Source organism: Urocitellus parryii, chromosome 7, assembly GCF_045843805.1.
Source record: "Urocitellus parryii isolate mUroPar1 chromosome 7, mUroPar1.hap1, whole genome shotgun sequence".
NCBI lineage: Eukaryota > Metazoa > Chordata > Mammalia > Rodentia > Sciuridae > Urocitellus > Urocitellus parryii.
The window spans coordinates 178,200,429-178,213,637 of NC_135537.1; the positions used below are offsets into that span (position 1 = coordinate 178,200,429).

At 45.8% G+C, this 13,209-nt stretch overlaps 1 protein-coding gene across 1 annotated transcript in view; it reads right to left on the reverse strand.

Annotated features, from left to right (window-relative positions):
* Nucleotides 1–8,320: 8,320 nt before the first annotated feature.
* The window catches only part of Grb2 (growth factor receptor bound protein 2), a 70,364-nt gene continuing 65,475 nt past the window's right edge, over nt 8,321–13,209 (reverse strand). Inside the window, exons 5-6 of the mRNA XM_026404844.2 lie at nt 11,316–11,484; nt 8,321–10,335 (exon numbers count right to left, since the gene is read on the reverse strand). Of these exons, the coding sequence (XP_026260629.1) occupies nt 10,150–10,335; nt 11,316–11,484 (355 nt within the window). The 3' untranslated portion in view covers nt 8,321–10,149. The remainder of the gene's footprint in view (nt 10,336–11,315; nt 11,485–13,209) is intronic.

Here is a 13,209-nt window from a genome sequence, read left to right on the forward strand (position 1 = left end):
TGTCTCAGCCCCCTGAGTTGCTGGGATTTTGATTGTGTACTACTGGGTCAAGCTAAAAAAAAAATGTTCAAGTAAGACTTTTTTGACAGATTTAAACAGACTTACTTATAGGAATAAGCAGTCATCCACACTGAGACAAAGTGCTGTCTCTTAGCAGCAGTTATTCGCTCCCTTAATGACATCTTGGTGGTACAAGAAGGGCTACAAGCAGTGGAGAGCTGGGTATGGTGGCATATGCCTGTAATTCCATCTGCTCAGGAGGCTGAGACAGGAGGATCATGAGTTCAAAGCCAGCCTCAGTAATGGCGGGGTGCTAAGCAACTTAGTGAGACCCTGTCTCTAAATGAAATACAAAATAGGACTGAGGATGTGGCTCAGTGTTTGAGTGCCTCTGAGTTCAATCCCCAGTACTGCCACCCCCTCCCCCCAATAAATACAAGCAGTAGAGAAAGCTTCCTGGAGCTCATCTAGTTGAAGAGCTTAAACATGATATTTACTCATAATTCTGTCTGTGTGAGACAGACAAACCAGTGCAATCAGATAATTTAGCAGGGGAGTAAGAAATCAATACCCTTCCACACACAGAAAACAGCCAGCCAGACAACAGGATGTGAGAGAAGTTCTGATTTAAAACATCAACAAAACAGACTACATATCTGGGAATGAACATCACAAGAGACAAGCCAAAGGTTTATGAGGAAGACTTTGAGACGTTCCCAAAGGACAGGAGACCAGGAAGACCTGCTGGGTTCCTGGACAGGGAGACTCAACATCATTCGGACGTCACTTCTTTTGAAGGGAGTTTACAAAGTGAACAGGATCCAAACAAAAACACCAAGGGTTTCTTTGTATCTTTTTTTTTTTTTTTTGGAACAAGACAAAGTTTACATTGAAAACCTAAACAAGCAAGTAGAGCCAGGAAAATCTAGGAGAAGGAGGAACAAGGAGGAAAGAATGGGAGATCCAAACCTGCTGCCTTGGGACTTAGCATAGCTACCCACATTGGCCAGGAACAGAGGGACAGAGGGACAGAACGGAAGGCCCTGGATCAGGACCCTGACGTCTAGAACTTGGTATGTGACTTGCATCCTCTCAAATCAGAGTGTTTTTTTTTTTTTTTTTCCTTGTGGTGCTGGAACCCAGGACCTCATGCATGCTAGGCAAGTGCTCTGTCACTGAGCTCTGCTCACCCCTGGTCCTTACGCTAAATACAATCTGCATAGCTCTGCAGCCATCTGGAAAAGAGAGCTGGATCCGTACCTCCCACAGATCACAGGACAACTCTCAAAATGGATGGAAGTTTTAAATAACAAACAAATACGTACACAAGGCAATGGAGCGAGCCCTGGGAAGAGCCCGTTTCAGCTGAGGGGAGCTAGCATTGAGGAGCCCGCCTCCTGCTAGTGACTCAGGCATCACCCTGTGTCATCTTGTCAATCACCCTCAGTTTCTCTTATCAGTGAAGTTTCTTTATCTGAGACTTAGAAAGGGCACATGTTCAAGGTTACCTACCCAGGTGTTCTAAATGCATAGGAAGCAATCTGCCCAAGGCTACTGTAGAGTCCAGGGTCCTGACCACTCCCCTATTGCTCCGGGCCACCAGCAACACAGCAATGCAGGACAGGTTGGAGAGCAGCTCCTCAGTGAGCAGAGACACATAACCTGGAGGAGGGCCATGCACTTGGGCTTTGAGACTACAGAGGAGTGGGCGTCTGGGAATTGTTCAGGAGAGAGGGGTTTGTGGAGTCGGCTCTCGTTCCCTCTCTCTGGAAGTGGGTATTGATCCCAGGGCCTTGCGTATGCTGGGTGAGCACTCTGTCACTGAGCTACTTCTCCAGCCTGAGTCAGGTCTCTTGACAGGTGAGGGATAAGTAGAAAAGCAGAGAGGACAGGGCAGAGACAGAGAGGACAGGGCAGAGAGGTAGAGAGGACACTCTGGAGGGGGAAGAGGGGTCAGAAGAGGCCTTTGCCTAGGATCTGACAGAAAAGCAGATTCTGGCTAAAGCCAAGGAAGGTCCAGAAGGACTGGGCAGGCCAGAGTTGGAGAATTGGACCAGGTGCAAACCGAATGCCAAGATCGGAGTCAGCACCTGATCTTATCAGGGACTGATCATGGTGGACCCTCAGACCAACCCGGCGACGTTATAGTTGGTTTGGTTTTTCTTTGTTTGGAGGTGCTGGAGATGGACACCAGGGCCTCATGTCTCATTCTTGCTAGGCAAGCACTCTACCCTGAGCGACACTCCCAGGCCTGGTTTAGCTTTTAGACTTTTGAAGGCAGGGGATGGAATGTTGAAGGCCCTGGTCACACAGCCAAGAATAAAGCCCTAGGTCTAGGCCTCCCTTCTCCTGTTCCTGTGGGCCTGGAGTCTGGACTTTGTCCTCTCCACTCTCTGGGGAAGACACAGGGCGGAGGGGGAAGACAGGAAGAGGCTCTCGCCTGGGCAGTGATGGCACCAGTGTTTCCTGGAGCCTGGGCTTCTGGGTACTGCCTGCTCCTGGTTTGCCTCCTGTCTCCAGCTCAGTTGTGGCTTCCTGATTCCTTGGGAACAGTGCTTCCTCATGGATTGAGGAGCAGGAGGCCTTGCCATGGCCTTGACCTCAGGGTGACACACATGCGGACCAGCCCTGGGCTGGAGCCCTTGCTCAGCTTTCTCCTGGCCTTCAGGTGAATGCACCTCCCTGCTTCCCAGGCACATCCTCAGGCACAAGTTCACCTTTCTTCTCCTCCTGCCCCCAGGCTCCTCCTTGAGGTCCCCCAGGCCTGCAACAGCAGCCACAGTTCCATTGCCCAAGCAAGGAGCCTTCTAGTCATCATGACCGGCCTCTCCCACAGGACACAGCATTGTCTCCACAGGGCTCCTTCCCCACTGTTTGCTGGACAGGATCCTGTCTGCTCCTCTGCTCAAAACTCTTTCAATGTTCTAATATTGATTGTGGTCATGATTGCATAACTAAAAATTACTAAGAACCATTGAATGCTCACTTTAAACAAGTGACTTATATGATATGTTAGTTGTAACTGAATAAAGCTGTTCTTTTTTTTTTTTTTTTTGGTACTGGGGATTGAACCCAGGGACACTGAGCCACAAACCCAGCCCTTTTTATGTGTATATATATTTTATGTGTGTGTGTGTATATATATATATATATATCTTTATTTTATTTGTTTATTTATATGTGGTGCTGAGGATCTAACCCAGGGCCTTACATGTGCAAGGCAAGCACTCTACCACTGAGCCACAACCCAGTGTCTTATATTTTATTTCGAGACAGGATCTCACTAAGCTACTTAGAACCTTGCTAAATTGCTGAGGCTGGCTGGGCACAGTGACACACAACTGTAATCCTGGCAGCTTGGGGGGCTGAGGGAGGAGGATCACGAGTTCAAAGCCAGCCTCAGCAATAGTGAGGCCCTAAGCAACTCAGTGAGACCTTGTCTCTAAATAAAATACAAAATAGGGCTGGGATGTGGCTCAGTGGTTGAGTGCCCTTAAATTCAATCCCTAGTACCTCCCACCAAAAATAAATAAATACATAAATAAATTGCTGAGGCTGGCTTTGAACTCATGATCCTCTTGCTTCAGCCTCCCGTGTTACTGAGATTATAGCCCTGTGCCACCATGCCAGGCTAAAGCTGTTTTATATAATGAATATATAATGAGACTAGAAAATAAATAAACCTGGGAAGAATTTCCTAACATTTACTGTAAAGTTTACCATAAGACTTTCATGTTCCACCCTGATCTTAAACACATTCCAACACGTAAAGGTCCTACCCTGTTGATTATTTTCTGGAATCCTGTTATTTTGTTATGGATTGCCATGTTAAAATGAGGAAGACTACATTCAAGCAGTAAGAAAGGAACCTAAGATCACAGTGAAAACAAAAATGGTTCATAGCTAGGTGTCAAAAAAGACGCAGGGGTCAATATAAATCACAGGATGTAATTATGCAGGTAGCTTCCAAACCCAGTTCACGATGACTTGTTGTGCACCTAAAATGGTGATACAGGATTGAACAGAAGTTGCTTTAGTAGATAGTAAAGCAAAGAATTTGTAAGCAAAGGAGGCAATTCAAGAGCTATAAATAGTTACAGTGTCTAAGAAGAAAAAATGGGAAGAAATTAAAAGGCAAGCATAGAAGTAAATTTTGAGACGTATCTCCTGCTCATGTATGCTTACAATTAGGGCATAAACAAAATCCATGACCTAGCCAGCCTAGCACCAGCAGGTAAGAGAGAGAAGCCCGTGACTGCAGTTTAAGGCTAGGCACATAATAGTCTTTCCACGTTCTGATGCATTAAGAGGCTCGGCAAATTTGCTGAAGTCATCTTCAGCAGTCTCACACCTCAGAAGTGATTTTTATGATTTTTCCATCCTTGAGGGGGTTTAGCATACTGAGGTGTTTCTTCAGGTGTGTGTGTGAATGAATATAGTACCCATTTTTTTTCTGCTATCTGTATCGTGGTGCAAAACCTGATTCAAACTGTGTGTGGGGGGGACTTAATGACTTATTGAACAACTAAAGATAGAAGCTTTGCCTCTCAATCAGGGATGAGCCCTTTCATGAAGAAAACTCGATTTTCATTTTCAGATTCCTGGGATGGTGAGGGGGACTTGGGGGCTGTAAAGTCCCAGCAGAATGCAGGTACAGGTCTGAATTGGTCCCTGAGGACATCTGGGGCTGCCGTTGTTATCTGTGTCTTGTCTTTCTTTCTTTCTTTTTTTTTTTGGTATTGAAGATTGAACTCAGGGGCACTCGAATACTGAGCCACATCCCCAACCCTGTTTTGGATTTTATTTAGAGACAAGGTCTCACTGAGCTGCGTAGGGCCTCGCTATTGCTGAGGCTGGCTTTGAACTCCGATTCTCGTGTCTCATGAGTTGCTGGGATTACAGGTGTGCACCACCGCACCTGGCTATCTGTCTTTTATCAGGTTGAATATAAACCTTAGAGTGCTCACTTGGAGATGCAAAAAGGATTTGGGAATATGTTATGGTAGTAACAAATAGCTTTGAAACTTTAAGCAAAACTTCAAGGTCTAGGGCTGGGTTTGTGGCTCAGTGGCAGAGCTCTTGCCCACATGTGTGAGGCACTGGGTTTGATTCTCAGAACCGCATATAAATAAATAAACAAAACAAAGGCCCATCAACAACTAAAAAAATATTTAAAACAAACAAACAAAAAAAAAACTCTTCAAGGTCTAAAGCTGCTCTTAAAAACAAAGAAATGGCCAGGCACGATGACACATGCCTGTAATCCCAGTGACTCAAGAGGCTGAGGCAGAAGGATAGCAAGCTGACAGCCGGAACAATTTAGCGAGACCCTGTTTGGAAATAAAAATAACAAAGGCTGGGGATGTGGCTCAGTGATAGAGCACTCCTGGGTTCAATCCCCAGTACCAAACTCAAAACAAAGACCCCCAAACCAAACCCAAACAAATGAACGGACTTGTTTCAGGGGCCTGTGCATTTCTAGCTCCTTCCTGTGCTTCCAGGACCACTAGATCTGGCCTCTACCTGGTGCACCAGCATCTTCTAGGGCCCCCTTGTCTCTTCCTCTCTGCACACAGCCCTTTCTGGGGCGGGTGCTCGTCTCACCTGGCATATACTCCTTCCAGAGCACCGCTCCAGGTCTGCAGTCATCACTCCTGTCCGCCCGGTCTTCCTTGACCTCTGGCAGGAAAGAGCTGCTGCCCCGTGGCAGGTGTCATTGCTTGGCTTTCTCTGCACATAAGACTGGGAACGTGGCACCATGGACCTTGTAGTATCTGGGACATACGATTCTTAACTCAGATGGTAAATACTGTGGAGCAGCCCATCTGTTTCAGGAACTATTTATTCTAGGGAAGCCACAGTGCCTGAATTCCTGCCCTGTAGGGCTTACCGTCCATTGGGGAAGCCAGGGTAGGAGGCAGCATATGGACAGTAAGGAATCTGTGCAGGCTGGGAGCAGTGGTGCAAGCCTGTAATCCCAGCAGCTTGGGAGGTTGAGGCAGGAGGGTCACAAATTCAAGGCCAGCCTCAAAACTTGGCAGGGCCCTAAGAAACTTAGTGAGATCCTGTCTCAGTAAAATATAGAAAGGACTGGGGATGTGGCTCAGTGGTTAAGCACCCAAGTTCAATCCCTGGTACACATGGCTAACCACACGTCGCTTACATACTACATGCCAGCATCGAGCACACACCTATGCATACACACACTGAGGCTGGGCATACTGTGCAGTTGACTGGCCAGGAGAGAAAGCCGAGCTGGGTGACTGGGAGGCTCCACCCAGCTTCCTACTTCCTAAGCTCATGTGAACTTGGCCTCTTGGTTTTCCAAGGTTCTGTTCTGGGCACTACTGCAAGTCAGGAGATCCATGGTGCTCCTTAAAAGACAAATGAAAGCCTTCGGAGTGAACAGAAGAGGGTAAGCATTGTGCAGCTGCTTTCAAGGCCTCACAAACCCCAGCAGAGGGCTGCTCAGGTGCCTTCTGAGCTGTCTCCAGGAACTGTGTCCACACCATCCCACCTGCCCTGTAGGCCTACCGTCTTTTGTGTGTGTGTGTGTGTGTGTGTGCGCGTGTGTGTGCAGGGAATTGGTCCAGCACCCTGTGCATGTAAACATATGTTCTACCACTGAGTTGAATCCCAGCCCTACTGTCCTATTAATGACTGCCCAAATAGTCAGGCGTGGTGATGCATGCTTACAATCCCAACAACTCAGGAGGCCAAGGCAAGAGAATTCCAAATTGGAGGCCAGCCTTGGTATAAATCCTGTATCAAAAAATAAAAGGGGATGTAGCTCAGTGGCAAATCACCCCTGGGTTCAATTATTGTTATATGGAGTGGGGGGAAGCCAGGCATGGTGATATGTGCCTGTTAATCCCAGCAGAGGCAGGAGTTTCAAAGCCCACCTAGCTGTGCGCAGTGCGCACACCTGTAATCCCAGTGGTTTGGAAGGCTGAGACAGTCTCAGCAAAAATAGGCATTAAGCAACTCAGTGAGAGACCCTGTCTCTCTAAATACAATACAAAATAGGGTTGAGGATGTGGTTCAATGGTACAGAGCCCTTGGGTTCAATCCAGTACCAAAAAAAAAAAAAAAAAAAAAAAAAAAAAAAAAAAATCCAAAGAATGTCACCTAACACCTAGGTCAAGCTAATGTGACCCACCATCTATCTCCAAGTCCTTGTCCTAGGGTTGTGAGCTGTCCACACTTCTTCTCTGAAATTTGCTCAGTCTACAACTTGCATGTCAGTATGAAAATCAGGACTGAAGAATGCTTCTGAACCAAACACGGAAGGTCAAAGTGGGAACACTTCTAATATCAGGATGACCCAGCAGGGATGACCACTGTGCAGGAGTGGAGAGGGGTGGCTGCTGGTCTGGGAAGGGTGTTCAGGGCTCGCCTCGGCCTCTCACTGGCAGATGTTCCCAATTACTGAGCCAGAAGAGATGCTGCATGTCACAGGAATAAAATTACTATCAGGAGCCATCCACAGTCCCATAAGGAGGTAAGGGAGAGGCCATTCCTGGTCCTCTCCTTCCTTAGCACAGCCCAGGATGGTGAGAGGCAGTAAGGCAAAGGCCTGGCAGTTTTGATTCTGAGGTAGACATCGTTGAAGCGTCAAGTCACATTTAGGGGCAGCTGCAAGGGCTGTGCTTTTCTATTTTGTGCTGGGAACTGAACCCAGTGATATTTTACCACTGAGCTACATCCCCAGCCCTTTTTATTGAGATGAGGTCTTGCTAACTCTCCCTGACTGGTCTTGAACTTGTAATACTTCTGCCTCAGCCTCCTGAGTTGGGACTTCGGGTGTGCACAACACACTCACCATTATGCTTTCTAAACTCTAATTCCGGAGTAGTAAAAAATAAGGCTGTTGAAACCCAAGATCAGTGCTGCCTATGGATGGGCTAGAATCAAGTCTTGAGAGACTCTTGGTGCTTTCTCTCAGGCAGGACATAGCAAGTCTTTATAAAACTGCCCGTTTTAAAAGTTTTAGTTTTGAGTAATAAGTAGACTAATCGATATCACTATCATATAATATTTATCAATGCTGTTGGCACATAACAAAAAAATCAAGCTGTCTTGTTTGTGCTCTCGAGATGTCTGTCCCAGGATCTGAGGGTGGGGTCTGCAAGCCTGTATTATTAGTGAGCCCCTCTGCCCCAATTCTGAAGAACAGCCAGGTTGGAGACCCACTTGCTCCCAAAGGGCAATGTAAACTAGGTGAGTTGAAGAGAGAGGATCCAAGAGTCCTGACTCCCTGACCTAACCCCTTATGGTTTTAAGTTTTTAAGTAAAGCAGGGGGAAAAAAGATACAGAGTGAAGAATTCATTGTATGTTTATTATTCACAGTTAATCACTACCTACCAAATGCTATCCGCAGAGTTAAAGGATTAAGTACATAGGTCTTTTTTATTTAAACACTGATTTTTTTTTAAATATATACACACAAAACTTAGTTCAGCAAGGCTTCATGATATACACCAATTTCAAAATAAAACAATCAAATGGTCCAGGGGTAGAACGCCAGAGAGTTCTCTTATCATAAGTGGGGAAAGGAGGAGCAGAAGGAGAGGGAGCCAGGAGAGGTGAGGACTGCTTGGGCCAGAAGAGTCAACGTCTCCTGGGCCTTAAGGCTCTCCAGGCCAAGTCCATTTCCACAAGCAGAGTCCAGCGGAGATTCCACTGACCCCTAGGAACACAAAGGGCAAAGGCTGCCAACTTCCAGGGAGAGAAAGAGAGGTGACCTTGTTTTTGTTAGGGGAAGGGTGACTGTGTGGAGAGAAGCAGTTAGCAGGCACACTGCTACGAGGGACCGAGAGTCAGCAGAAGGTAGACAGAGCTCTGAGTGGCCTGGCCTTCCTGTCTTTCCCACTTCACCTTCCTCAACTCCTCCGGCTTCCAAGGATGGGGTGTTGGGAATAGGTGCAAACACAATCCTCTGTGAAGAGACATGAAAGCCAGTCTTGCTTCCTGCCACTACCCCCTTGAAGGTCAGGGGACACATAAGTGAAAGCCTGGACCTAAATTTAAGAGCAAGAAAAACAAAAAGTGAATACTCTGAATTCTCACCCCAGCATAGGCATAATAAGGTTGGACTTGTGAAGACTGAAAATGGCTTAGGTGCCATTTTCTGCCTTCCTTATCTGCAACCTGCTGGCTCCAGGAGTTTGTGCCTGGCAGACTCTGGGGATAGGAGGGCAGAGCACACCTGAGACCTGGAGGTCAAGCACTGTGCCGCCCTTGCAGCCAGATGCACCAGGCTTGTGGGGTCAGCAGCTGCTCCACTGCTCACGGCCAGCATCGAGGGCCTCATAAGTACTGAAGCTGAGCTGCAGACACTCCTGGCTCAGTACAGGCAGGTCACCCACCTTCAGTTGTACTGTCTCCTTTCTCTACCCCGCTTTCCCTTCTCCTGAAGAAAAACTGTTTACACAGAGTAGGGGACAAATTGGCTGAAAAGCTCTAGACTGTTTTTAACTTATTTTAAAACAAAACAGAAGCGCCACGCCTAAGCAACCCTTGAAATAAGGAAAAAGGCACTATGAAGAAACAACACCGTCAATGACACTGGGAACGAAGAGAGAGAGGCGCAGGTTTGCAGTCTGACTTTCTCAGGAAGCCATAGGGCGGGCAGCATGCCTCCCTCCTGACTCTAGTTCCAATGTGATGAAATACCTGGGGGAAAACCCAGCTGAGGCAGCTGCCCTGCAGCTCCTGCCGTGTGTGCATATGGAGGACAGACTCACTGTTCTCCTTTCAGTCATTTTCACTAAGACAGACATTTTGCATAGAGAAAATACAGCCCACTTGATTTCTTTTCTTTTATTATTGGCATCAGCTGGGACTATATGAGGCCTTAAATTCATGCACCGAAGGACAGAGAAAAAGGATGAGAAAAAGGACAAAGGAAGGGAAACAGGAGCAGCGGTGAGAATCTGTAATAAAAACTCTTCTTAATTCAATAGGTAAGTTTTGGCATTTTGATATCCAACACCCCACCCACCCCCCAAAGTTCCAACCAAAGTGAGAAGGTCACCAGTGTGACCCAGCCAGGTGTTCTGAGCTCCCTCACAGGCTGCTGTTACAGGCAGCTTGTGGGTATGTTTCTTTTGTGTTTTCAATTTCTTTAAATAATCTCTTCTTGATTCTTAGACGTTCCGGTTCACAGGGGTAACATAATTGCGGGGAAACATGCCGGTCTGCCCGTGGCAAGCCCCCTTCCACCAGTTGGGGTCTGAGTTATCCATGACATGGATGAAGTCTCCCCGGCGGAAGCCCAGCTCACCGTCCTCCTGGGGGTCAAAGTCAAAGAGGGCCTGGACGTATGTTGGCTGCTGCAAAAGAGGAACAGGGAAACACACACGCCATTCCTGATCCTGCTAACAGCTCCGTAAGCCCAACCGTTTACAAGGGGGAATAAATATGCGCTAATTCTCATGTTTCCTGAAGTAGCTACACTGTGCATCCTCCCTCATTTATTCTTTCTTTCTTCTTTTTTTTTCCCCTCTTTTTTGGTACCAGAGATTGAACCCTGGGGCGCTTAGCCACTGAGCCACATCCCCAACCCTTTTTATGTTTTTATTTTGAGGCAGGGTCTCTCTAAGTTGTTTAGGGCCTAAGAAGCTGAGGTTGGCTTTGAACTTGCAATCCTCCTGCCTCAGTCCCAAATTACTGGGATTGCAGGAATCTACCACCACACCCAGCTTATTCTTACATTTCCTAGGTTCCCTAAATGGTTTTTAGGGTAATCTTTCACCAATGCTCAAAGAATATTGGGGCATATCTCACTGTGGGCAGCCAAAGTGTCACATCATCAAATAGGAGCAATAGGGAGGTTGAGGATGGGGGGAAAGTTGGGTTTTGTTGGTAGACTTTAAAATCTTTTCATTCCTATCACTTATAATACCCTTAAGGTTTTATAGGGTTAAAAGGGTGAGAGTTTGAATGAAAGTCAAACTAGCCATAACTTATGGCTGGGATATAAGGAGTAGGAATGAGTGTGGACTGCACTCCCCGACAGGTCTGACCTTCTTCACAATCTGCTTTCAAGTACAACATCTAAAAAGTATGTTAAGGATTGTGTCCCTAGAGAGGCAGGTGGCATACTAGCAACACTGCCTCAAAGAAGTGCCCCTGAAAAAGGCAAAACCATCTTATTTTAAACTACAGATCTTCAACATAAACTAGAGGTGATGTTCTGAATGATGTGATAGAAGCCCCAGAAGTCTCCCTCTGGAGGGTACCTGCTGGCTTAAGGAGCTATTCCTCCCTGCCAGACATAATCCCAAGCTCTCTCCTGGGAGCTCAGGCTTACCTGTGGCACCTGCTCTATGTCTCGAAGGAATATCTGCTGGTTTCTGGACACAGATGTTGATCTGTGGTAATCTACCAATTCATTCAAAGAATTGAATTTCACCACCCAGAGGAAATACTTTCCAGCTCCGTCCCGGAGCACCTTGAAGTGCTGCACATCATTTCCAAACCTGGGGAGGCAGAGAGAACACATGTGAAAGGTCAAAGTGCACTGAGCTGGCTAGTCAGGGGCTGTCTGTCCATGTTGGTGTGGACGGAACTTTTTCTGGCAACATTTCTGACAGGGCCCAGGCTGGAGAAAGTTGGGGCAGTCACTGAGCATTGCTGCTGAGGGTTACCAGGAACAACACGAAGAGGGAGAACCTCACCCACCAGTTTGACTCATGATGCTTGTAAGATAATCAAGAATATCCTTGAAGGTTCCTCAATAGACTAGGAATGGAACTCTATTTTTTTTTAATTTTTAATATTTATTTTTTAGTATTCCGCGGACACAATATCTTTGTTTGTATGTGGTGCTGAGGATCGAACCTGGGCCGCACGCATGCCAGGCGAGCATGCTACCGCTTGAGCCCCATCTCCAGCCCCAAGGAATGGAACTCTAGTTAGACCATTCTTTGGTATGGAGGAATGGATAAGAAAAAACACGGTATAAATACATAATGGTGTTTTATTCAGCTATAAAGAAAAAATGCAATTAAGTCATTTGCAGGAAAATGGATGGAACTTCAGACCATTATGTTACATGAAATAAGTCAAACTCAAAAGGGGAGGGGATGTTCTAACCTACCACACACTTGTGGCCTGCACTGTGCCAAATAAAAGACTTAACTGACTTCCTTTGAAATAAAAATAATTAAAATGTGATATGACATTTTAAAACTAGAAAATATGGGATAGGAAATAAAGTAAGAGGGATCAGAAATACTTCCAATGGTTCTCTTATAACTGGGAATAAATTTTTCATTCGAGAATTTTGGTTTACTTTCCCCTTTCCATGAGAAAAAAGATATGCTGGACAATAAAATAACTTCTCCATTGCCAGATAATATACTTCCTTTTGCACTATTAAAAACTGCTTGTGTGTGACTGGTACTGACTCATAGGGTCCGTTAAAGCCACATCTGGCTAGAACAGAAGCTACGTGAGGACTCTGCTATCCTGCTGGGTGCCATGCCCCCTCAAAAGGCACTTTATGCACATTCATTCAATGAATGGAGGCTGTCCTCTTGTCTTAGAGCTTCAATAAACCAAATACTTCCTGAAGGTTATCAGGCAGGTGGCAGCACTGAGCTTCAAGCCAAGCATCTGCAAACCGCACAGTTGTTCCCGGGTAACCTAGGGGTATGTCCCAAGACACTGGGTGGATGCCTGAAAGCATGAATAATATTAAATTCTATACAGGGTTTACTCTAAACATACACACCTGTGATAAAGTTTAATTTTCAGTAAGATTAAGAATAAAACAACAGTCACAATATGATGCAATTAATAAAAATTATTTAAAGCATATGAGTTGTTTATTTCTGGAATTTCCCACTTAATATTTTCCGACTGCAATTGACCTTGGGTAACTGAAACTAAGGAAGGCAAAACTGCAAATAGGGGTGACTGCTTCCCAAGTCACTAGGATTACAGCAGGTGCTTTAATAAAAAACACAGTATATAACGAATGCATGAAGTGCCCTGCTCAAGCACAGTATTTTAAATTACTGACTGAATATCTTAAAACTAGAGAAATATCTCAGAGACTTGGTATTTCTTGAATTCCCTTTGCAAAGATATTTGTGTTAAGGACAGTTATGACATCTGCTTCATATTTTATTTCTGAAATAATAAAACTCCTCAAAAGATTTTGATAAAAGGGAATGGTTTGGTCTTCTTGGTTTGCAGTA